Source organism: Bufo bufo, chromosome 2 (assembly GCF_905171765.1).
Source record: "Bufo bufo chromosome 2, aBufBuf1.1, whole genome shotgun sequence".
NCBI lineage: Eukaryota > Metazoa > Chordata > Amphibia > Anura > Bufonidae > Bufo > Bufo bufo.
The window spans coordinates 787,037,497-787,063,472 of record NC_053390.1 but is presented as its reverse complement, the minus strand read 5'-3'; the positions used below and the strand labels follow the sequence as shown (position 1 = coordinate 787,063,472).

At 47.3% G+C, this 25,976-nt stretch overlaps 1 protein-coding gene across 3 annotated transcripts in view; it reads left to right on the top strand.

The window, feature by feature from the left end:
* Positions 1 to 2,382: 2,382 nt before the first annotated feature.
* The window catches only part of FAM193A (family with sequence similarity 193 member A), a 120,353-nt gene continuing 96,759 nt past the window's right edge, over positions 2,383 to 25,976 (top strand). For all 3 annotated transcript variants that reach the window (XM_040419202.1, XM_040419201.1, XM_040419200.1), the window contains exon 1: positions 2,383 to 2,790. In XM_040419202.1, coding sequence (XP_040275136.1) covers positions 2,566 to 2,790 — 225 coding nt within the window. In that variant the 5' untranslated portion in view covers positions 2,383 to 2,565. The remainder of the gene's footprint in view (positions 2,791 to 25,976) is intronic.

Genomic DNA, 25,976 nt, shown 5'->3' with positions numbered 1-25,976 from the left:
TCCAGATGTTTCTACAGGAAATTTTAAAGTGACCCTCGTGTTAAACAATTTTTTTTTTACATTAACTGGGGAATGAACAAAACACTTACCCGGTGACCTCTTTTTCATCTTTTCAGCTGCAGATCCGCCAATTCCCAGCACTGCTCTCATGATCAGGAAGTAGTCTGACAAACTCTATGGCCATCTTGGATTCCAGAAGAGGGGCTTGAGAATTGGGGAATTTGCAGCTAAAAAAGATGAAAAGGAGGTCATCAGGTAAGTCTTCTATTCGTTCCCTAGTTTGTGTTTTTTTCTTGAACAGGAGGAACGCTGTATAGATATGCAGGAGAAATAGATTTTTCATGCAGTGTAAGTGTCCCTAAAGCCCAAAAAGTTGGGAGGTATGGGTACATACTTGACTATAAAAATTAGCGAGACATACAAAAAACCACCATTAAAATTAACGCCAGTTGGTGAAAGACACTATATGGCTGAGGGCACACATAGTTTTTTCAGGTGTATTTATGGGGCTTTTGTCTGCAGCTTATTTAGCGCTAAAACAACGGGTCTGCAATATATGGGCACTGGGCGTGTGTGTGCGCCGTATGACGGGTGCAGACCAATTCACTTGAATGCATGCACTACTTTTTTGTGGTGCAGACCATCGGATGCGGATAGTGGACCCCATTCAAGTGAATGGGTCCTGCGTCCGCATACGGCGGCCCTACGGTCGTGTCTGTGCACGATGTGTGTATGAGCCCTTAAAACAAGTGTTTTCCAAGACATTTCTACTGATGACTTATCCTCAGGATAGGTCATCAGTATCTGATTGGTGCAGGTCTGACACCCGGGACCTCCGCCGATCACCGCCGCTCCTGTGAGCTTTGTGCCGTTCTCGCAGCTTACTAAGCACAGCGCCGTACATTGTATAGTGGCAATGTTTGGTATTGCAGCTCAGCCCCATTCACTTCTATGAGGCTGAGCTGCTCCTAGGCCACATGACTGATGAACGTGACGTCACTGACCTAGGAAAAGCAGGGTGAAGGCTGTGGCTCTACTGCGAGTGCTGGTGTCTTCTCAAACGGCTAATTGGTGGGGGTCAGACCTCCACCGATCATATACTGATGTCCTGTCCAGAGGGTAGATCGTCAGTAGAAAAGTCTTGGAAAGCCCCTTTAAGACAAAATACACATGCTCCAGATGTTGCATAAAAGTCTATGGGAAAAAAATTAAACACAGGGCAAACATGCCTTTTATTTGTAGCTGTGTTTTGTACAACTTTGATGTGTGTTTTCGGGGTCAGTGACGGTTTTTGAAATCGCAGCATGCTCTGGTCTGCCATTTTTTTTTCATCTGTTTTTCCATAGAATTCTCTATAGAGGAGAAAAACGCCTGAAAAAAGCCTAAAAAAATCCTTGTAAAAAATACCATCATTTCATGACTTTTTTAGAAGATAGAAAAAAAAAACTAAAAAAAAGGCTGTGTGTGACGGGCCTTTAGGGCTACTTAAATTTGACTACTCAGTAAAATAAAATGTACACATTCCGTGCTACAGGCAGGGTTGTCAGCCATCCAGAAGTTTCTGGATAGTCCGTAAAAATAGGCGACTTTTTTCCCGCGGCTGATGGTACTTGACTAGATTATTTTAGTGGTAATTATCATCAATTCACAGCTCACAGTAAACGCTGGTAAAAAGTTCTTATCAGTATATAGAGTTTTAGACACGTATTACTCATAATTAGGGATGAGCGAATCGACTTCGGATGAAACATCCGAAGTCGATTCGCATAAAACTTTGTTCTAATACTGTACGGGGCAGGAGCTCCGTACGGTATTAGAATGTATTGGCTCTGATGAGCCGAAGTTATTGCTTTGTGAAGTCTTGCGAGACTTCGTGCAATAACTTCATAAATTAATTTGTACTGTAAAAAACCATTTCCTGAACTTGGGTTCGGTTCCAAGGAATCGCTCATCCCTACTCATAATCTTCATCATTCACTATAGTTTTCCAATTTTTCTGTGATTTTGGGATAAATTGTCCAGAAAAAAAGAAAAATTCTGGTCGGCACCCTTGGCTACAGGTGTCCTGTATCAATGAAACACCTTATTTTATTACAAGGCTGCTGTAAATTCAGCACCTTGTCATTTTCCTTACGGACACATCCCTACATCTTTTGTGAACTACAAATCCCAGCATCCCTAAGCAACTTCCGACCGCCATCTATCCCCATTTCAGGCGCACTGCCTTATGGGACTCGTAGTCCAGTCAGGCGCTTACTGCGGCTTTTCAACCTTTTTGGAACGTTCGAACTCCTCACTCCCTGAAGGTGGCAGCAGTGAGCGCTCGGTCCAGCGGCACGTTGACGTAGGATTACGCGATGACGTCTGTGCGTAAGACGGGAATAGCTTTCCTCCTTGTAGTCCGCCATATTGGAGTCTAGCTTGGCTCCGCTGTGGTCGGTTGTTCTCTTTCTCTGCCGCCCTGTGTTCTGTCGTTGCGGATAATTCCGCTCCCCGGCCCCCCTTCCCTTCGGTATTGCTCCGGTGTGCGGCTTTCGGTTGAGCAGACGGTGTAATAGCGCAGACATGAGCCCTGCCGACGCCAAGAGAGGGGCGAAGCGGAGGAAGAACAAGCGGGGCGGAGGCAGCGGCAGCAGTAGCGGCAGTAACAGCAGTGCAGCCGGGGACGTGAAGGCGGCGGCTCTTCGGGGACAGCACAGTGCGGCAGCCGGAGCCAGCAGCAGCGGAGGAGCGGGCAGCGCAGCAGGAGCAGGCCTCATCTCCAGCTCCTCCACCCCGCCCGGGACAGAGGTGAGCTGCCAGCCTGCAGTGCCGGGCCCCTGCCTCCCCCGATACCTGCATGGCACGGGGGCCCCATGCCATGCATGTGTGGACCTCTGCAGTACTGCCCCTCCTGTGGGCACCCTCCTGTCTGCACTGACATCAGTGCCCTGCAGCCTGCTGTCATTAGAGGGCAGTGCCCTATGGCAGCTTCTGTGCCAGCCCATGGACTGGTGCTATGTGTCTCATTTTTTTGGTGATGCTGCTGCAGTTGTCATGGTAACTGCTCCTGTTTGCGGAGTGTGGCGGGGCACGGTTGGCACCGGTTATGCTTTCTGTTTCATTATTATGTGTATGGAGCTGTACCCACGGCATGGTCGTGGAGCTTAACTGGGCATCGACATGTGCGCCTTACAACCCGTCGTTATCCTGCTGTCAGAAGACGGGAAATTAGGAAAAGTGTTTTTTTTTTTTTTTTTTGGAAGCAGCGCCACCCTTATCCCTGGGCTGTGCCTAGTATTGCAGCTCGGCCCTATTCCGGTGAATGTTGCAGTGCCAGTCACAGCCCATGGACAAGAGTGGTGCTGTTTTTTGGAAAAACATACTTGATTGGTGCAGAAGTGAGTAGAGCGGTGGCTCGGTGGTCGTGGGTGCCACTGTTGGGTTGCACTGGTGATGCCCGGCTTAGGTGATGCCCTGTGTTTCGCAGAATGAACCCTATGACGCTGCCTCCTTTGGTGTTCTGTACCTTTCTAATATACAGTGTGTTTAATTCCACGGAGTCTCCACTTGCTGTCAGTGACTGGAAGCGCTCCGAGGTTGAAGTCTCCACTTGCTGTCAGTGACTGGAAGGGCTCCGAGGTTGAAGTCTCCACTTGCTGTCAGTGACTGGAAGGGCTCCGAGGTTGAAGTCTCCACTTGCTGTCAGTGACTGGAAGGGCTCCGAGGTTGAAGTCTCCACTTGCTGTCAGTGACTGGAAGGGCTCCGAGGTTGAAGTCTCCACTTGCTGTCAGTGACTGGAAGGGCTCCGAGGTTGAAGTCTCCACTTGCTGTCAGTGACTGGAAGGGCTCCGAGGTTGAAGTCTCCCTGCTCATACAGCTGAGGGTTAGTTACAGTGTGGAAGCTGTGAGAGGAAAGAGACTGTGTGGTTTTTTTTTTTTTTTCTGGTCAGGATACCAGATTATTGGGAATCCGAGACCCCCGCCAATCAGGTGCTGCAAACTATACAGCAGTGCACAGAGCGGGTAACCGCAGCGATGCCCTCATTCTCTTCAGTGCTGCGGTGACCAGCTCCATCTGGCAGGGGTGAGGGGTGTCAGACCCCCCGCACCGATTAGATATTGATGGCCTTATGAGGTTAAAGCATCAATATTTAGATCCCCCCCCCCCCCCCCCAAAAAAAAAAAAAAAAACAACAAACTTTAAAGGGTCAATCACATGATGTCTGAGATGAGAATACCTATCTGGATGTGGAGTCCAGAATTCGGGGAGAGATGGCAGTGTGACTGCTAGATCAGACTACACTGGATTTGCTTGTAGTCTGTAGCCATGGCAACACAATTTTACATGAGTTGTAGATTCTAAACCATAGGCTGTTTTTTAATTAAACTTTTTGAATTCTATTTTTTATTTTTTTATTTAACCTGCATTGGAGCAGTGATGCTCTGTATCTGATAGGCCATCAGTAGTAGAATTCTGGAACACCCCTTTAAGAAATATCATCCAAACGCTGCAAAAAAATAATAATAATAAATTGCTGCGTAAATTGACCTGTGGTGCAGATTTAAAATCCGGGGCATGTTAAAGGGGTTCAGCTCTGAACCTGGACATATCCCCTTCTTCTTCCCCCCCCCCCACTCAGCACCTCTCAGGGCAAGGGCTGTTTTGTTTACATTTTTACACTGCTAGGCCGAGGCTTCCACCTAGCATTGATCTCAGTGATGTCACCGGCACTAATGGGCGGCGCTGTCCTATCCCGCCCATTACTGCCGGTGACATCATCGGGAATACTGCTAGGTGGAAGCTTCCGCCTAGCAGAGACCCGGTGCGTCACCAGATCTGCAGAAAAAGCCTTTGCCCTGCTCCAATGCTTAGCTGAGACGGGCTGCCTGGATAAGGAAGGGGATATGTCCGGCTTCAGCGGCGGGGAGCAGGTAAGTGTGTCCCTTCACAGGTCTGGCGTGGAGGGGGAGCTATTTAAAAAATAAATAAAGCTGGAATAACCCTTTAATTTAGGCTACGTTCACACAAACGTGGTGTTTTGCAGATCCGAAAACACGGACACGTTGCGGACAAGAATAGGACATATTCTATTTTCTTTGCGCGGTCGCGGCACGTAGAAATGAATGGGTCCGCAAAATTGCAGAACGGATGTGGTTGTGTGACTGTAGCCTTAGGCTAAATGCACACGATCGGGATTGCATGCGGATTTTGACCTGATTTTTTTTTTTTTTTCCTGACCGGATTTTCTTCATTCACTTAGTAAAATCCGCACCGAAACTGCACCAAATCCGCATGCAAATCTGCACCAATTGATGCGGATTGACAGCACAGATTTGCCTGCGAACACCTTCGGATTTCAGTGCGGATGCTCGGCACATGAATCCTGAACGTGTGCATGTACCCTTAGGGTCCATTCACACGTCTGCAAAATGGGTCCGAATCCGTTCCGAAATTTTGCGGCACAGGTGCGGACCCATTCATTTTCAATGGGGCCGGAATATGCTGTCCGCATCCGCGGATCCGCACTTCAGTTCCGCAAAAAAATAGAACATGTCCTATTCTTGTCCGCAATTGCCGCTGTCTGTGTTTTGTGTGTCCACAAAACGCATACGGACGTGTGAATGGACCCTTAGGCATCATGCACACAACTCCATTCACTTCAATGGGGCCGCAAAAGATGCGGACAGCACTCCGTGTGCTGTCCGCATCCGTTGCACTGTTCCGTGGCCCTGCAAAAAAAATATAGCATGTCCTATTCTTGTCCGTTTTGCGGACAAGAATAGGTATTTCTACAATGGGCCGCCCGTTCCGTTCTGCAAATTGCGGAAGGCACACGGGCGGCTTCCGTTTTTTGCGGATATGCGGTTTGCAGACTGCAAAAAATGGCACGGTCGTGTGCATGAGGCCTTAGACTGTGGATTTCCACCGGGGATTTAACCCTTTGCACAAGACATTGGTACAGCAACACAGCAATTCCACCCTGTGTGGCCTTACCCATAACCTAGGTACGTTGTAACAAGCGGTGGAAGGTACTAGGGCAGGAATCGGGCCCCCTTCGGCACTCCAGCTGCAGTGAAACTACAACTCTCAGCATGCACACTTGCTCAGCTATTCTTGAAGCTCTCATGGAAGTGAATGAAGCATTGTGGGAATTGTAGTTTCAGAACGGCTGGAGGTTGCTGACCCCTACAGATTCTGATTTCTCAGCAAATCTCCATGCGCTACAAGCAGATTACGGATTGGATTTTGGTGTGGCGTTCCCCCGCTGTGACCCGACCCGTGTGGGTTTTTATCTGCTACATGTGGACGGTGGGCCCTAAAATCCATCCACATGTATCGTACTGTAAATTTCCTGACCTTCTCAGGATGTAAACAAGAGTGTTTTCTTTCACTGACAGCAAGCAGTGCTCTTGAATTGGTGGGAAACTGAAACAGACTGTTGAGAAGCGCACAGAACTTTTCATCCAGCAGTGAGTCGGCTTTATTTACGGAAGCCTGTTCCTTTAAGAATACGGCATTATGGACTCTGGTACCAAGTGATGAGAAAAAGTGAGAATTTGTGCCGTGTTGTCACGGAGATCTTCTGTAGGTCCAGATCATCAAATACAGATCCGTGGACACGTGGGGACTTCATTGGATGTACGGCAGAATTTAGAGGCGGACATGTCAGTAGTGCAGCCTCAGGCTTTAGGCCTGAAACATCTGATGGTTATATCTCGGCATAGACAGAAAATAGGAAAATGTTTTTCATATTTTTAGTCTAGAATAAAGGGTCTTTTTAACTTTTTTTTTTTTTTTTTAATAATATATACTTTTAAAATTATTTTTATTGCACTAAACAAAATCAAAATGATCTTTAGATCTGTGGTCTCCATGGTTACAGACTACAAGCACCCTACATGTAGTCTGAGCCCGCAGTCGCCTCATTTCTCCCTTCCTGTATGCAGGATATGGCTCATTACTGCAGTTTAAAGGGGTGATCCGATACTAAAAAATGTCCCCCATACGCCCAGCTCCCCTGCGCCTTTTCCTGGTCCCTGCGACGCTGCGGCTGCTACTCCCAGGACGTGGAGGAAAACATCCAGTGGGGGGAGGGGGAGCAGGTGGTGACAAGGACGAGCCTAGATCCCTAGCTCATTCAGAGGGCCGTAGTGTTTTGCTGTCCGCCAAACAAGGATACCGGCCTCGTGCGTCCTGCGTTTTTTGCGGACCGAACATGTCCGGCACTATGATATAAATGACTGTTTTTGTCCACGATTGTGGACAAGAATAGGACATGCTGTAAATTTTTGGCGGGGCCGCGGAACGGAATTAAGGATGCGGACATCTTTTGCAGCCCCTTTGAAATGAAAAGGTCCTCAAAATTGTGGAACGGGTGCGGACCCTTTCATACAGTTGTCTGAATGAGCCCTTATTGCAAGGACGTGTCCTTACAGGTGGTGGAACTGCAAGTTCCAGCTTAGGCATTGTACAGACAGACTCGGGGCAGCAGAGTTGACAGCTGGAGCTCATCTCCTCATGTATAGGAGTATCCTGTAGCACAGCATGGAGGATCAGTCCACCCCCCAGCGACTGGTTCTCTTTGTCAGGGTTTATCCCTCCCTTTAAAGGGGTTTTCTGGGTGTTTAATAATGACCTATCCTAAGGATAGGTCATCGATATCTGATCAGTGGGCGGGAGGGGGGGTCTGACACCCGATACCGTTTGAAGAGGCTGCGGCCTCCTCACAGCACAGCGCCATACTTTATATAGTGGTTGTATTTGGTATTGCAGTCCGGGCCCATTCACCAGGTGACTGATGGAGGTGACCTCACCGGCCTAGGAAGAGGACGCAGCACTAGGGCCTCTTCAAGCAGCTGATCGGTGAGGGTTCCTGGAGTCGGACCCCCGCTGATATATTAATGACCTATCCTGAGGATTGGCACTCAATAGGAAAATCTTGGACAGCCCCTTTAAAAGTGATTTCAGCATGGATAGGCCATCGGTATCAGATGTCAGAATCTTAGCACCTTTACAGATCTGCTGTTTGAAGGGTCTTCATTACATGGGGCCGTCTACTTAGTGGTGGCGGTGCAGGGGATTGCAGCTCCTGATTGGACAGCATGCAGGGGGGGGGGGGGGGTACTGGAAGTCAGGCCCCCACCAGTCTGATAATGATGGCCTATCCTGCTTCTTACTTGTGTCAGTACTTCCTGTCCTGTTGTCACCCTAGCTTTTTCTGTTCATGCTCTGTCACCAAGTAGGTGGCCGTGCTGGTGAAGTGTCTAGTATAAGGCTGGGTTCACACGAGCGTGTCCGGATGCGTCCCGGTGTTGCGGCAAACCCGCGCGAGTAGGAATGCAATTGCAGTCAGTTTTGACTTCGATTGCGTTCCGATGTTCAGTTTTTATCGCGCTGGTGCAATGAGTTCTGCACGCGCGTGATAAAAAACCGACTGTGGTACCCAGACCTGAACTTCTTCACAGAAGTACAGGTTTGGGTTAGTTGTAGTGTAGATTGTATTATTTCCCCTTATAACATGGTTATAAGGGAAAATAATAGCATTCTGAATACAGAATGCATAGTAGGTGAACAATTGAGGGTTAAAAAAAAATAAACAAATTAACTCACCTTCTCCTCTTGTTCGCGTAGTTCCCGGTCTCTTCTTTACTTCTTTAATGATGAGTTGTGGGCTAAAGGACCTTTCGTGACGTCTGATCACATGCTCCAATCACATGGTACATCACCACGGTGATGGACCATGTGATTGGAGCATGTGATCTGACGTCACCAAAGGTCCTTTAGCCCACAACTCATCAGAAGAGACTGGGAACTATGCGATCAAGAGGAGAAGGTGAGTTAATTTGTTTATTTTTTTTAACCCCTCCAGCCCTATTTTACTAAGCATTCTGTATTCAGAATGCTATTATTTTCCCTTATAACCATGTTATAAGGGAAAATAATACAGTGAATAGACTGTCACCTAGCAACCATGCGTGAAAATCGCACCGCATCCGCACTTGCTTGCGGATGCTTGCGATTTTCACGCAACCCCATTCACTTCTATGGGACCTGCGTTGCGTGAAAAACGCAGAATATAGAGCATGCTGCGATTTTCACGCAACGCACAAGTGATGCGTGAAAATCATCGCTCATCTGAACAGCCCCATAGAAATGAATGGGTCCGGATTCAGTGCGGGTGCAATGCGTTCACCTACCGGATTGCACCCGCGCGGAAATCTCGCCCGTGTGAACGCAGCCTAAGGCCTCCTGCACACGAACGTTGCGGCCCGCAATGCACGGGCACCAACCGTGGGCCAGCCGCATGCAGATCGTGACCCCATTCTATTGAATGGGGTCCGCGATCCGTCTGTTCCGCAAAAAGAGAGAGCAAGTTCTATCTTTTTGCGGTGCGCAGGCACGGAACGGAACCCACGGAACTTGGAAGCACTCTGTAGTGGTTCCGTTCCTTGCTTCCTTTCCGCATCTCTGGATTTGCGGACCCATTCAAGTCAATGGGTCCGCATCCGTGATGCGGAATGCACACGGAGCGGTGCCCGTGTATTGCGGATTCGCAATACGGCAACGGGACGCCTATGTTCATGTGCAGGTGGCCTAAGGCTGTATTATTCTTCTTTATTATTAAAGCGCCATTCATTCCATAGCGCTGTACATATGATAAGCGGTGCACATACATAATACAGACAATTGCACTAATCATAAACAAGACGAGTTACAAACTGGCATGCTCCTCTTTGTGCGTTTTTCACGTAACGAAGGCCCCATAGAAATGAATGGGGTTGCGGTGCGGCAAACAAGTGCGGATGCGGTGCGATTTTCACGCACGGTTGCTAGGTGATGATCGGGATGGGGACCCGATCATTATTTTCTTTTATAACATGGTTATAAGGGAAAATAATAGCATTCTGAATTAGAGTTGTTGCGATACCAAATTTTTGATTCGGTTTCGATACCATGAAAAAGTATTGCGATACTCGATACCATTCGATACCACGCGAAAAAAATAAACAAAAAAAGCCACGTGCATTCCTCATTTTTAAAAATGGCGAATCGCGCAGTTTTTATTTTATTTTTTCTGTTCCGGCATTCACCACCTAGATTTTTTTTTATATTTTAATAGTTTGGACTTTTCTGACGTGGCGATGTAATATGTTTATTTATATATTTTATATGTGAAATTGGGAAAAGGGGGGTGATTTATACTTCATATTTTAGTGTTTTTTTTTTTTTCACTTTTTATTTAATAACTATTTCCCCCCTTAGGGGCTAGAACCTGGGATCTTTCATCCCTTTTCCTATTCACCCTGATAGATCTCTATCAGGGTGAATAGGACTCCACACTGTCCCTGCTGCTCTGTGCTTTGTGCACACAGCATCAGGGATGTTACCATGGCAACCAGGGCTTCCTGGCTGCCATGGTAACCGATCGGAGCCCCAGGCTTACACAGCTGGGGCTCCGATCAGAAGCTGCCACTGCACCACCAATGAGGGGGAGTGGAGAGGTCCCTGTGGCCACTGCCACCAATGATTTTAATACTGGAGGGTTGAGAGGGGCCGGCGCACTGTGCCACCAATGATTTTAATGGGATGGGGGGATTGAGGGGGGTGGCACACTGCACCACCAATGATTTTACCCCTTTATACAGGAGGCGGGTACTAGCAGATCAGCGGCAGTTAACTGCCGCTGATCGCAGCTCCCTGTCAGGGGCAGGGTGCCGGCAATGCGATTCTGCTGCCGGCACCCGCCTCCTGTATGTGTTAAAGACTGACTACTGTATATGAGTCCAGACTTTCACTATTAGGCCACACAGAGCGGCGCCCAGCGATGTCTCAGCACTCACCATTTAGTCCTGGGCGCCGCTCCGTTCGCCCGCAGTGCCCCATTACTGTCTCCTCTCCTGCTCCACATGCTGCTGATTACTATCGGAGCGATGGGAGGAGACATCAGCTTCACTAGTGGGCGTTCCTTCTCCCTGGCTGTAGCGCTGTCCAATCGCAGCGCAGGGAAAAGGAACGCCCACTAGTGAAGCTGATGTCTCCTCCCATCGCTCCGATAGTAATCCTATCATTGGTGGCGCAGTGCGCCCGCCCCTCTCTTCTCATTGCCGCCCCTCCTCTTCTCATTGCCGCCCCTCCTCCGCCCCTCTCTTCTCATTGCCGCCCCTCCTCCGCCCCTCTCTTCTCATTGCCGCCCCTCTCTTCTCATTGCCGCCCCTCCTCCGCCCCTCTCTTCTCATTGCCGCCCCTCTCTTCTCATTGCCGCCCCTCCTCCGCCCCTCTCTTCTCATTGCCGCCCCTCCTCCGCCCCTCTCTTCTCATTGGTGGCAGCGGCAGCAGCACAGGGGGAGGGAGGACAGCTTCCTTCTCCCCGTGCTGCTGAGAGAGAACATGAACGCGCCGATAGCAGCGCGCTCATGTTCAGAGATACTAGACTGCGCAGAAGCGCAGCCCAGTATCGAAAAAACGGAAATCCCGGTATCGTATCGATACCGGGACAAAAGTATCGATTGGGTATCGAAATTTCGATACCCGCAACAACCCTATTCTGAATACAGAATGCATAGTACAATAGGGCTGGAGGGGTTAAAATAAATAAATAAAATAATTTAACTCACCTTAATCCACTTGTTCGCGCAGCCGGCATCTCTTCTGTCTTGTTCTGTGAGGAATAGGACCTTTGATGACGTCACTACGTTCATCACACGATCCGTCACATGATCCATCACCATGGTAAAAGATCATGTGACGGACCATGTGATGAGCGTAGTGACGTCATCAAAGGTCATATTCCTCACAGATGAAGACAGAAGAGATGCCATCTGCGCCAATAAGTGTATTAAGGTGAGTTAAATAAAAAAAATTTTTTAACCCATCCAGCCCTATTCGAATGCTATTATTTTCCCTTATAACCATGTTATAAGGGAAAATAATACAATCTACACAACCTTGAACCCAAACCTGAACTTCTGTGAAGAAGTTCGGGTCTGGGTACCACAGTCAGTTTTTTATCACGCGCATGCAAAACACATTGCACCCGCGCGATAAAAACTGAACAACGGAACGCAATCAAAACTGACTGCAATTGCGTACCTACTCGCGCAGGTTTGCCGCAATGCACCAGGACGCATCCAGACCTAATCCGGACACGCTCGTCTGCAAGGGGCCTAACTCTGTTTTATCCATGTTAAGTTTTAGAAATGAGAGGAGGAGGAGGATATGGAAGATAGGCATTGTGGGATTCTTGATAGTAAGGTGGTGATGTCTGGACCAGAGAAGTGTAGATAGAGAAGAGCAGGGGTCCTAGGACAGAGCCTCGCGGGACACCAACAGAGAGGGAATGAGACGAGGAGGTGGTGCGAGAGTGGGAGACGCTAAACATCCGCTCTGTGAGGCATGATGTGATCCAGGAGAGGATCAGTGATGCCAAGAGATGAGAGTTTGCAAATGAAGGGAGTGGTCGACAGTGTCAAAGGCAGAGGACAGGTCAAGGAGAAGGAGGACAGAGTCATGTTTTTTGGTTTTGGCTGTTAGTAGGTCATTAGTGACTTTGGTGAGGGCAGTCTCAGTGGAGTGGTGGGGTCGGAAGCCAGATTGTAGCCGGTCTAAGAGGGAGCAGGAGGAGAGGAGAGGTGAGAATGGACGTGTTGCTCAAGAAGCTTTGAGGCGTATAGGAGAAGTGATATCGGGCGATAACTGGACAAAGAAGATGGGTCAAGTGAAGGCTTTTTGAGGATGTATGGCGGATCCTAGTTGGGGAAAAAAAAAACATAAGGCCTCTTGCTCGTGACCGTATGGTTTTGCGGTCTGTTTCAAACGGATCCGTTTTTTTGTTTCAGTAGTGTTTCTGTTCCATTTTGCTGTTCTGTTTGGTTTCAGTTTGTGATCCGTTTTTTGCGGATCGGAAACTGAAGCATACAATCAGAGGTCGCACTACATTTTTTTCTGGAAGAGTGAAAATACTCCTCTTACCATTTTTGAGGAGTATTTTTAGCCGATTAAGAGTACGAAAGTTACAGTAATTCAAATAGTTAATACGAAGGCCTACGTAACATTAAGGGGTTGCTATTTATGCAGGGAAACCATTACTAGTACTCTAGAACTGTAGTCCATGCATAAATAGCAAATTTAGACAATTTAATTAGGGGTAGGTAGATTTTCCAGCAAAAAATGTTCCATCAGATCTCCCTACCCCTGAGTGCGCACAAATCATCAGGAGCAGTTCATCCTTACCGCAGAGCTGAGTGCAGAATTTTGAGGTCACCACATAGCAGAGCTGAGTGCGGGATATTACCCCATCTGCTATGTGGTGACCGATACTCTGCACTCAGCTCTGCGGTAAGGATGAACTGCTCCTGATGATTTGTGCGCACTCAGGGGTAGGGAGATCTGATGGAACATTTTTTGCTGGAAAATCTACCTACCCCTAAGTGCGCATGCGCGGTGTACAATTTTGCGCATGAAGTCCTTCTCCCGCGGCGCTGCAATGATTTTTTGCTAATCCAGTGGATGTGCGCTTGCGCAGCGCCGCACACACCCTCCTCCAGCTGATTCCTGTGCAGCTGCGTCACTTCCGGTATAGCGTTCTGGCAAGGTATAGGAATCTGGCAGAACTCCTGCTCCAGAGATCAAAATCCGCATCGCTGCAGTTCTTGTACATGAGGTTTCTTCATCTCATCCACTTTGCCGCTACTGTACAGCACTGCGGATTTGCCTCCCGAAAATCCTCAACAGCAAATCCGCAGCTAATCAGGCAATTTTACCTCCTTTTCTTCTCACAAATACAGCTTTCTTTTGGTGGTATTTGATTGCTGCTGAGATTTTTTGTTTTTCTTATATTAATCAAAATAGACCACAATTTTCTCAAAAAAAAGTGTATTTTTAACTTTTTCTGGTAAAATTGTTCAAATATAATTACATTTCTATACAATTTTGTGTCAGAATTTATAGTGCTACATGTCTTTGATAAAAATAAAATCCAATAAGTGTATATTTATTGGTTTGCGCAAAAGTTATAGCGTTTACAAACTATGGTACAAAAATGTGAATTTTTCCGCATTCTGAAGCAGCTCTGACTTTCTGAGCACCTGTCATGTTTCCTGAGGTGCTAGAATGCCAGGATAGTATAAATGACCCCATTTTAGAAAGAAGACACCCCAAAGTATTCGCGGAGGGGCATGGTGAGTTCACGTATGATTTCATTTTTTTTCACAAGTTAGCGGAAAATTAGACTTTCTGAGGAAAAAAAATAATAATAAAGTTTCCATTTCTGCTAACTTCTGGCAAAAAAAAAAAAAATCTCCCACGGACTCACTATGCCCCTCAGTGAATACCTTGGGGTGTCTACTTTCTGAAATGGGGTCATTTGTGGGGTGTGTTTACTGTTCTGGCATTTGGGGGGGGGGGGGGGGGGGGGGGCTAAATTGTGAGCAACCCTGTAAAGCCTAAAGGTACTCATTGGATTTTCGGCCCCTTTGCGCATCTTGGCTGCAAAAAAGTGTCACACATGTGGTATCGCCGTACTCAGAAGAAGTAGGGCAATGTGTTTTAGGGTGTATTTTTACATATACCCATGCTGTGTGTGAGAAATATCTCTGTAAATGACAACTTTTTCCATTTTTTTTTTATACAAAGTTGTCAATTTACAGAGATATTTCTCTCACCCAGCATGGGTAAGGTATATGTAAAAATACACCCCAAAACACATTGCCCTATTTCTCCTGAGTACGGTGATACCACATGAGTGACACTTTTTTGCAGCCTAGGTGGGCAAAGGGGCCAATGAGTACCTTTTAGGAGGGCATTTTTAGGCATTTGGATTCCAGACTTCTTCTCACGCTTTAGGGCCCCTAAAATGCCAGGGCAGTATAAATACCCCACATGTGACCCCATTTTGGAAAGAAGACACCCCAAGGTATTCCGTGAGGGGCATGGCGAGTTCATAGAAGCTTTTTTTTTTTTTTTTTTTTTTGCACATGTTAGCGGAATTTGATATTTTTATTTTTTTTCTCAGTCTCCCTTTCCGCTAACTTGTGACAAAAAGTTCAATCTTTCATGGACTCAATATCCCCCTCAGCGAATACCTTGGGGTGTCTTCTTTCCAAAATGGCGTCATTTGTGGGGTGTTTGTACTGCCCTGGCATTTGAGGGTCTCCGCAATCATTACATGTATGCCCAGCATTAGGAGTTTCTACTATTCTCCTTATATTGGGCATACGGGTAATGAGATTTTTTTTTTCTGTTCATCCTCTGGGCTGAAAGAAAAAATGAACGGCACAGATTTCTTCATTCGCATCGATCAATGTGGATGAAAAAATCTCTGCCAAAAAATGTGCAAAAAAATAAAAAGAGGGGAAAGGACAAAGGAGTGCTTGCGAAGTAAAGCTGTGATCGCTAATAAAGATCCAAAAAGCTCAAAAGTGATCTTTATAGCGCTGCAGCGATTTTACAGTGTTTTTGCAGTGATCAGAAAAAAAATTTTGGCACTGCGGTGGGGCGGACTGAACGCAAGTGTGCGCACAAGATCAGGCCTGATTGGGCGAACACTGCGTTTTTGTAGAGCCTAAGGTGACCCTAATGTACTGATATAGATCTGATTGCGATCAGTCTTGATCACTTACAGATACTATATAGTACTAGTGCTGATTAGCGACAGCGATGACGCTAATCAGCGACTAATCAGTGACTGCGGTGCGGTGGGCGCTAACTACCTAACAAGTGGCTAACTAACTGGCTGTGATAAGGGACCCTTAGGCCCCATTCACACGTCCGCAATTCTGTTCCGCATTTTACGGAACGGAATTGCGGACCCGTTCATTTCTATGGGGACAGACTTTGTCCCGCTCGCATCCGGAATTGCCGATCTGCACTTCCAGGTCCGCACTTCCATTCCGCAAAAATATAGAACATGTCCTATTCTTGTCCGCAATTGCGGACAAGAAAAGGCATTTTCTATATAGTTCTGGCAATGTGCGGATCCGCAAAATGCAGAAAGCACATTGCCGGCGTCCGTGTTTTGCGGATCCGTAAAACACATACGGACGTCTGAATGGAGCCTTACAGGGGGGTGATCATGGAGTCTATATGGGGTGATCAGATGTCAATAAGGGGTTAATAAGTGACGGGGGGGGGGGGGGTGTAGTGTGGTGCTTGGTGCTACTTACAGAGCTGCCCGTGTCCTCTGGTGGTCGATCCAAGCAAAAGGGACCACCAGAGGATCAGGTAGCAGGTATATCAGATGCTGTTAACAAAACTAATAAATATACCTTTCTGATGCGATTTTTTTTATTTATTTTTAAAAAAATCTACAGCCTGCCAGCGAATGATCAGCGCTGGCAGGCTGTAGTTTAACTTTAGAGCTGCGCGCCGCTGTGAACGCAAAATTTCGGGTCTCACGAGATGACGCCAATAGGCGTCATTAAGACCCGAGAGCGCTGACGCCTATCGGCGTTAGTGTGACCGTAAGTGGTTAAAGGGAACCTGTCACCGGGATTTTGTGTATAGAGCTGAGGACATGGGCTGCTAGATGGCCGCTAGAACATCCGCAATGCCCAGTCCCCATAGCTCTGTGTGCTTTTATTGTGTATAAAAACCGATTTGATACATTTGCAAATTAACCTGAGATGAATCAGAGCTTGAAATATGACTCTTCTCTGGTCACACAAGTAAGATATGACTCTTTTATGTTAATTTGTATATGTATCAAATCGTTTTTTTTTACACAATAAAAGCACACAGAGCTATGGGGACTGGGTATTGCGGATGTGCTAGCAGCCATCTAGCAACCCATGTCCTCAGCTCTATACACAAAATCCCGGTGACAGGTTCCCTTTGAAGGAGATGTCTCACCTCAGCATGTAGCATTTATCATGTGTAGGGAAAACAAATACAAGGCACTTACTAATGTATTGTGATTGTCCATATTGCCTCCTTTGCTGCCTGGATTAATTTTTCCATCGCATTATACACTGCTCGTTTCCATGGTTACCAACCACCCTGCAATCCAGCAGTGGTGGGCTGTGCTTGCACACTGTAGGAAAAAGCGTCAGTTTCTGGTGGCCGGGACTGTGGGAGCGCACATAGGCTAATGCTTTTTCTTATAGTATGCAAGTATGGCCACCACTGCTGGATTACAGGGTGGTCGTAACCATGGAAACAAGCAGTGTATAACGCGATGGAATAATGAATCCAGCCAGCAAAGGAGGCAATATGGACAATCACAATACATTAGTAAGTGCCTTGTATTAACTTTCTCTGCATAAGTGCCACTTCCTGAAGTGAGACAACCCCTTTTAAGGCTGTATTACACTGGCCAATAATCAGTAACAAGCGTTCCTGCGGCGGACATAGTGCCTCCGATTGAATGAACAATATCGGGAAATCCATTTTTTTTATTTTTATTTATTTATTATAAGTATGCTTAAAAATCAGAGCTGAGGACGATTGATGGCATAACGATCGCTCTCTCCCATGCTGCGAAGGAAATCGCTGCATGTAATAGCAGCGCTCTCCTCTGCTAGCGAGCAGGCGATTGCCGGTAGGGAACGTTTCTAGCCTGTTCAAGGCTGTAAACATCACCGTCTAGCTTTCCTGTTGGATTAGTTCCCTGTATTAAATTTTTTATTTAATTTTTTTTATTTTTTGACAGAAAAAAGTACTGTAGGACTTTGAAAAAAAAAAAATCTAAAAAACGGGACTCAGGCGGAAATGGCTCAAACAGATGCCAATTGATGCAACAGGATCCTGTGTTTTTTTTCCCCCCTCTCCTGACGGATCAGAAGAACGGAAAGCTAAACAGTGATATTTAAAATGCTGATGGGAAGGTGAACTTGCGGTTTGGCACTGTTATTTGAACTCCTTAAAATCAGTTCATTTAATGCAGTTCCCTTGTGTAGTCTGATGACCTGTACACAGTATTAGGCTACTTTCACACTAGCGTTATTATTTTTCGGTATTGCGTTCCATCATAGGGTCTTAATACTGGAAAAAAAACTCTTCCGTTTTGTCCCCATTCATTGTCAATGGGGATAAAACGTAACTAAACAGAACGGAGCGCTCCAAAATACATTCCGTTCCATTTGGTTTTGCGTTCCCAGACCGGAGAGCAAACTGCGGCATGTTGCGGTTTTCTTTCCGTCCTGGGATGTGGAGCAAGACGGATCCGTCATGACCCACAATGCAAGTTAATGGGGACGGATCAGTTTTCTCTGACACAATGGTAAACGGATCCGTCTCCCATTGACTTTCAGTGGAGTTTATGACGGATCCGTCTTGCCTATGTTACAGATAACACAACCGGATCCGTTTATAACTGATGCAGACGGTTGTATTATCAGTAACGGAAGCGTTTTTGCTGAACCCTACCGGATCCAGTAAAAACGCTAGTGTGAAAGTAGCCTAAGGCCTCATGCACACGACCGTAGTTATGGTCCGCATGCGAGCCGCAGTTTTTGCGGCTCGGGTGCGGACCCGTTCACTTCAATGGGGCTGCAAAAGATGCGGACAGCACTCTGTGTGCTGTCCGCATCCGTTCCTTTCCGAGGCCCCCTTTAAAAAAAAAAATATAGCATGTTCTATTCTTGTCCCTTTTGCGGACAAGAATAGGCATGTCCACAATGCGCCACCTGTTCCGTTCCGCAAATTGCGGAAGGCACACGGGCGGCTTCCGTTTTTGCGGATCCGCGGTTTGCGGACCGCAAAAAAAACGGCACGGTCTTGTGCATGAGCCCTAACTGTCTTACTGCAGGTCAAAGGAGAGAGAAATCACGCAACTTTTGTTGTCTTGGTTAAAAAATCAACCGTCGTGTGTATACAGCTCCTCTGCAGTCTCTTATCTCCATGGTTACGGAGTACAAACAAACTGTTGTCTGATCCCGCGTTCATATAGAACAGTATGCAGCTCTATACGTAGCACAACAGTAAATCTATAAGCTGACAACCCGTGTGACCACTATTGCAGTTCTCACAGCTGTTGTCACCCAGGATGAGACACGGGTATGCAGTCATATTCCGCAGCTAGCCTGCCAGCCAAGCCTCTAGACCATGTAATATGGGTTGTCACTGGGCTCTCTGCATAGACATTGGTGGCACATCAGGAGCATTTGCCACGTTTGAGGATAGCTCATTTCTGTGGGGCCGTGCACACATCCGTATTGTGCTGATCCGTTATTCCGTTCTGAAAATGATAGAACGTGTCCTGTTCTTGTCTGTGTATTGTGAACGAGGATAGACATTTCCATTGAAGGGAGTGAGAAAATTTACGGAATTCACATGGAAACATGTCCTTATTTTGCAGATATATTTTACATTTTTTTTTAACTTGCAGACTGAAATATGAAGCATGAAGTCTTGGGGTACCTGCTCATGGCGATGTAGTTTATGCGGGGTCTCTGCACCGAGTCCTCACCAATGCCTGGGTCGCTTGCCCCAGATCTCGCCTATTGAATTGAAATGCTGCGGACTTCAAAATCTGCCTCGCAGGTCAATTTCTGCATGGAAAATCTCTGCACCATCTACGCGAGATTTTGAACATCTCCTCTGCTTAGCTGGTGCTGTGAGGCCTCACGCACATGATCGTATTTTGGGTCCATGTCCCTTCTGCATTTTTTGCGGATCATTCATTTCTATGGATATGCTAAAAATACGGCCAGCACGTAGATGTCACCCATGTGCTGTCCGCATCCGTGCGGTGGTTCCGCAAACTATGGGACATGTCCTATTCTTGTCCCTTTTGTGGACCAGAATAGTCAGTTCTAGTGAAGGGAGGGAGAAAGTTGCGGCATGCACAAGGACGCTGTCCGTATTCTGCAGATCCGTGGTTTGCGGACCACAAAGCGGGTCCAGTTGTGTGCATGTTGCCTTAGGCTACTTTCACACTAGCGGCCCGGACCTCCGACAGGCTGTTCCGTCGGGTGAAGTGAACAGCCTGTCGGATCTGTCCATTGACTATAATGGGGTCGGGGCGGAGTTTCGGCGAGGCACGACAAGAGGCTGCCGGAATAAATGTCGGACATGTCGTAGTTTTACTCCGGCAGCCTCTCGCCGTGCCTTGCCGGGAACTCCACCCCTATTATAGTCAATGGGGACGGAGCGGCAGTCCGGAGGCACACGTTCACTAGTGGCAGGACGGATCCGACCAGGCTGTTCACCCGACGGAGCAGCCTGCCGGAGGTCCGTGCCGCCAGTGTGAAAGTAGCCTTACACTGTGGAGAGTCTGCATGTAATATGTATCGTGTTCATACTTCCTAAAGGCTCATGCAAATCACCATATGCATTTTCCGGTCCGCAAAAAATACAGATGATGTCCATGTGCATTCTGTTTTTTGCAGAACGGAACAGCCGGCCCCTGATAGAACCGTACTATCCTTGTCCATAATGCGGACAATAATCGGACAGGTTCTATATTATTTTTTTTTGCTTAACGGACATACGGAACTTTTTCAGACCCATTGAAGTGAATGGTTCAACATATGGTCCCCAAAAAAAAAAACGGAACGGACACAAACAATATGTTAGTGAGCATGAGCCCTAAAGCTGATCTCACATGGTGTGGACTCCCCACCTCTAAGCCTCAATCAGTGTGTGTGTGTGTGTGTGTGTGTGTGTGTGTGTGTGTGTGTGTGTGTGTGTGTGTGTGTGTGTGTGTGTGTGTATATATATATATATATATATATATATATATATATATATATATGTGTGTGTGTATATAGACTGTGTGCGGCCCGGCACTCCATGGTAAATGAAGAGGACTACATAGAGCTCTTGTGTAAGTCACTGTGTCTTGGGGCCCTGTCTCCAAGCAACTCCGCTTCTTCCTCCGCCACCGCCGGCCCCTGAAGTCTGTGCGCTGACAGGTTGCTCATTTCCCCCGCTCAGCTCCGCTTTCTGCAAATTGCTGTTTGCTAATTACTATGAGATGTCACTTGTATGGAAGCGATGTGCATGTACCATATGCGGAGAAGAGGGCGTTACCGCGCTGCCGGTCTGTATGCCCTGCGTGCAGGCCGGTTATGTCATATCCATGTACATAGAGCCGCTCGGCACCTGTCAGGTCTGACCGATTATTGCCGTCGCTGCATCTTTTATTTTCTGACGACCGGAAGAATGAGTTGTATTCGTGGCTGAGCTTTCCAGGTCGTCGTGTTCTTTATTGTGTGCTGTTTGTGTCGTCCGCTGCTTGTGTTGTGCGGTCTTTGTCACGCACTTTAGCAGAGCGTTCCAGCCCGTGGTTTATTCCGCTCATTGTTTTTAAGCAAATTGACTTTCCAAAACTTTTACATATTGTCTGATTTTGTGTAAGTGTTTGTCAGCGATCGTGCACCTGGCCGAGGGCCAACGGCGAGCGCTGGAAGGATGCTGCGTCCTGCAGTAACAGCTGAGGTACAAATACCATAGCATCGTACCGTTTTGTGTGCGCAGCTCCTGTGCAGACCTATTGGCCTCCTGCAGAAAGGATGTCAGTGGTTTGTCCATGAAGTATTCGTGTTTGGACCTTGTTTTGCTCCATGCGGACTTTGAAATCTGAAGCAGGTCAACTCGTTGTGCGGTTCAAATCTGCAGCAACGACCGCGAGTAACACATCCGTTTTTGGTGCTGAAACGCACAGAAATCTGCACAGAATTTCTGCAAGTCTACCCGCACCTATGGGGACGGATGGGAGTATGACTGCAAGATCAGACTACATGGGGTTTGCTTGGAGTCTGTAACCATGACGACGCAAGTTCCTCTGGGAGTGGTATAGTGAAAATGACAGGGTATTTTAACGAAAAAGGTAACTTTAAAAAAAAAAAAATTTATTAAGATTTATTGGAGCAATCCAGAACGATTTGCTGAAGTATTCATGCCCTGTAACACAGCACTCGGCGGTGGCTTTTGGTTCTGCAAGCTTTCCATGACCTGTAAACATATTAATAGCCTGTTATTTGAAATGGAGCAGTGCTGGGAGCGCGGCGACCCATCATGTCTCTGCTGCGTGAGGGTTAGATAAAATCGGCATCCTGTGATTGTCATCACACTGATGGGTTAATGTGCGTAATATTTCTCTAGTTGGTATATTTCCTTGGATTTGTGTTATGTAATGGTTATTGTCTTATATGTATACAGTTAGGCCTCTTTCACACGAACGATACGAATTAGATACGGATGCGTTCAGTGAAACTCGCACCATTTTGCAAGCGAGTTCAGTCAGTTTTGTCTGTGATTGCGTTCAGTTTTTTCCGCGCGGGTGCAATGCTTTTTGATGTGTTTTTCACGCGCGTGATAAAAAAACGGAAGGTTTACAAACAACATCTCTTAGCAACCATCAGTGAAAAACGCAGAATCTAAAACGTGCTGCGATTTTCACGCAACGCAGAACTGATGCGTGAAAAAAAAAAAAAAAAAAAAACGTACACAGACCTATTCAAATGAATGGGTCAGGATTCAGTTCAGGCGCTATGCGTTCACATCACGCATCGCACCCACGCGGAAAACTCGCTCATGTGAAAGAGGCCTTAAAGTCCTGACCTGTGTGCTGACTTTAGTAAGTTGTGTTGCCATAGATAGAAATCGTCATTGTGTCTTGTGTGATGCCCTTGTATTGGAAGGTGAGCCCGGCGTATACCGCCGAGGTGAGCCCGGCGTATACCGCCGAGGTGAGCCCGGCGTATACCGCCGAGGTGAGCCCGGCGCGCTGGCGTATACCGCCGAGGTGAGCCCGGCGCGCTGGCGTATACCGCCGAGGTGAGCCCGGCGCGCTGGCGTATACCGCCGAGGTGAGCCCGGCGCGCTGGCGTATACCGCCGAGGTGAGCCCGGCGCGCTGGCGTATACCGCCGAGGTGAGCCCGGCGCGCTGGCGTATACCGCCGAGGTGAGCCCGGCGCGCTGGCGTATACCGCCGAGGTGAGCCCGGCGCGCTGGCGTATACCGCCGAGGTGATATGTCTGGCCCATTGAAATCTATAAATGTGTTTTGAGATTTTTCTGGCATATGCACAGAAGGTGGTGTGAAAATAGGTGTATTACAGTGGTATCCCCATCTGAGACATTTATGGCATATTGCTAGGATTGTGGTCTGGGGCCACCACGTGAAGGGGAGAGCAAGCCACGTATTCTCTGCAACCCTCCATTTACCATGACTGTTTTGAAAATAGCTGAGCGCTGGATTTTTGGAAGTCCCATGGCGGTGAAGTAGGGAACAGAGATGTCGCCTCACTTTCAGGCTGGGTTCACACTTGAGCGTTTTACAGCGCGTTCAAACGCGCTGTAAAACGCTCAACACATGAAAACCAATGCTTCCCTATGGCCCTGGTTCTCACTTGAGCGTTTTACAGCGCGTTTGAACGCGCTGAAAAACGCCCTACGCTCAAACAAGTTCTTGAGCTTCTTTGGGGCGTTGTGACGCGCGTTTGTGGCCATAGGACACTGCAGTCAATCACACAAACGCGCGTTTACTATTGCAAAAAACGCGCGACAAAAACGCGCGTTAAACGCGCATATAAAATGCGCTCAAGTGTGAACCCAACCTCATGGTTCGCTCTCTATTCACTTTTGTGGGTCTTCAAAAAAATGTATAAAAAAAACTTACTGCTCCATTGAATAAAATGATATATCTTTGATAGACTAGCAGGAAGGGGAAAGATGGAAGAGAGTATGCCGGCAGGATCAGACTACACAGAATGCGTTTGTAGTCTGTAACCACGGAGCTGTGGATGCATGACAATTTTTCAAATGTATTTTTGTATAAAAATACTAGAAAAACTATAAAAATGTGGTATTGCTGTGATCGTACTGACCTGTAGAATGAAGGTAACAGGTGATTGTTACTGCATGGAGAACCACATTTTCCCCAATTCCACCTCCACTTCTGGTCCCTGCTGGACTGGAAATGTGACGTGCATGTTGGCGCTGCCAGCCAATCCATGGCCTTAGTGGTGACGTGCAGGCAGGGCACATGACTGCTACCACCGCTGCTTGGCCAGTCCCTTCAACGGGGCCGCAAAAAAATGGAAATGACTCCGTGTCCGCATTAAGGATAAGACTGTTCTATTCCACAAAATGCGGAATGCACGCGGCCGGTATCTGTGTTTTGTGGATCCACAATTTGCAGACCGCAAAAAAAAACGGTCGTGTGCATAAGCCCTTATTGTAAGTGTTATTATATTGGCCCTAAGTGTTCATCCTCACACGTCTGTCACACAGAACTTCATATCTCATGAAAGTGTCACATAAACGGCACGCCGCAAGGTCTCGTACTGGGTGTGAACGGGAGTCTGTATAATTGCAGCACGCTTTATGGAAGGATTCATGCTCCCTGCAAAGCAGCAACCCGAATATAGCAACAGATGCCACGGGGTGACACCGCCGGATACCCGTCCACTCATGGAGGCCACTCGCTGTACTGGTGAATGTTAGGTGATACAAACTGAGACGTCCAACAAGTGGTGGCTGTCGCCCCTGCGTGTTAGTGTTTATTGCTGGGGAGCTTTAAGAGGACCTGTTAATTCCCCGTCTGTGAATAGGGTTTTACAGCATTGTGCTGTAAACTTGCTGCAAATTTACTATGTGGAAAATGGGCAACATCTGCAATATTTTTTGCTACGTTTTGCATTGCAGTATTATATATAATATATATATATAATATATAATGTGCTCTCAAATCAGAATGCGGCCTAATTGATTTCGCCAAGTTTTCGCCTGTGCTTTTGTAAAGTCCCAGGTTATATCGCGGCTTTGAGCTTGATGAAGTTTTGTGATCTGATGAGGGCAGTGGTGGGGAGACTAACTTGCCCTGTTTGAGTTTAAAGGTTATGTCCACCTTCATAACTTTTTTTTTTTGGTCCCAATTTATTTCCCATACATTTCAGACTATAAGACGCACCCCATGTTTAGATGACATGAAATCAGAAAGAAAACATTTATGTTTACAGTGTCCTCTGCTGACCGTTGAAGCAAACGGCAATGGCGTATGCGTTCACCTCCAAGGGGTTCTGCAGCTTTTTCTTACTGATGAGCTATACTCAGGATAGGTCATCGGCATGTGATTGGCGGCGGTCCGACACCTGGAACCCCCGCCAGTCAGCTGTTTGAGAAGGCAGTGACGCTGGCAGCAGCACTGCAGCCTTCTCGTTTCCCACAGGACCAGTGACGCCATGACTAGTATCACTAGTCTAGGTGTGCCTAAGCCCCCTTGAAGTGAACGGGGTTTAGCCTCGCCCAGGCCAATGATACTGGTCGTGACCTCACTGGTCCTGTGGTAAACGAGAAGGCTGCAGTGCTACAGCCAGCGTTGCTGCCTCGTTCTCAAACCGCTGATTGGCGGGGGTCCCAGATTTCAGACCCCCGACAATCAGATGCTGATGATCTATCCAGAGGATTGATCAGCAATCTCTGGCACTCCAGGTGTTGTGAAACTACATCTCCCATCATGCACACTTGCTTGGCTGTACTTTGAACTCCCACAGAAGTGAAAGGAGCATGCTTGGAGTCGTAGTTTTACAACAGCTGAAGTGTCAAAGGTTGCTCGTCCCTGGGATAGAACCCCTTTAAATGTGCCTCCTACTATCATTGTCTGTAGTGTCCCACCAGGCTTGTTCTGCTAGAGCAGGGATCGGCAACCTTTTGGCACTCCAGCTGTTCTGAAACTACAACTCCCAGAATCCTCTTTACACTTCTATGGAACAGGAGGGTAAAGTTGCATGCTGGGAGTTTTAGTTTCCCAGCAGCTGGAGTGCTGTGAACGCCATATGGGGATGCCATACTTGTAATTACACCTGCTCACCACTGCAATTGCTGCAGCGAGCAGGTAAACAGAACAAAGAAGGCAGCGCTCGTATCAACACTGCCTTCTCTTCAAACAGCTGATCAGTGGGAGTGCCGGGAGTCAGACCCCTGCTGATCTGATATATCCTGAGGCCGCAGTTCTTGCATAAGGCCTCTTTCACATGAGCGTGTACGGATAAGGTCTGGATGCGTTGCGGCAAACCCGCTCGAGTAGGTACCCAATTGCAGTCAGTTTTG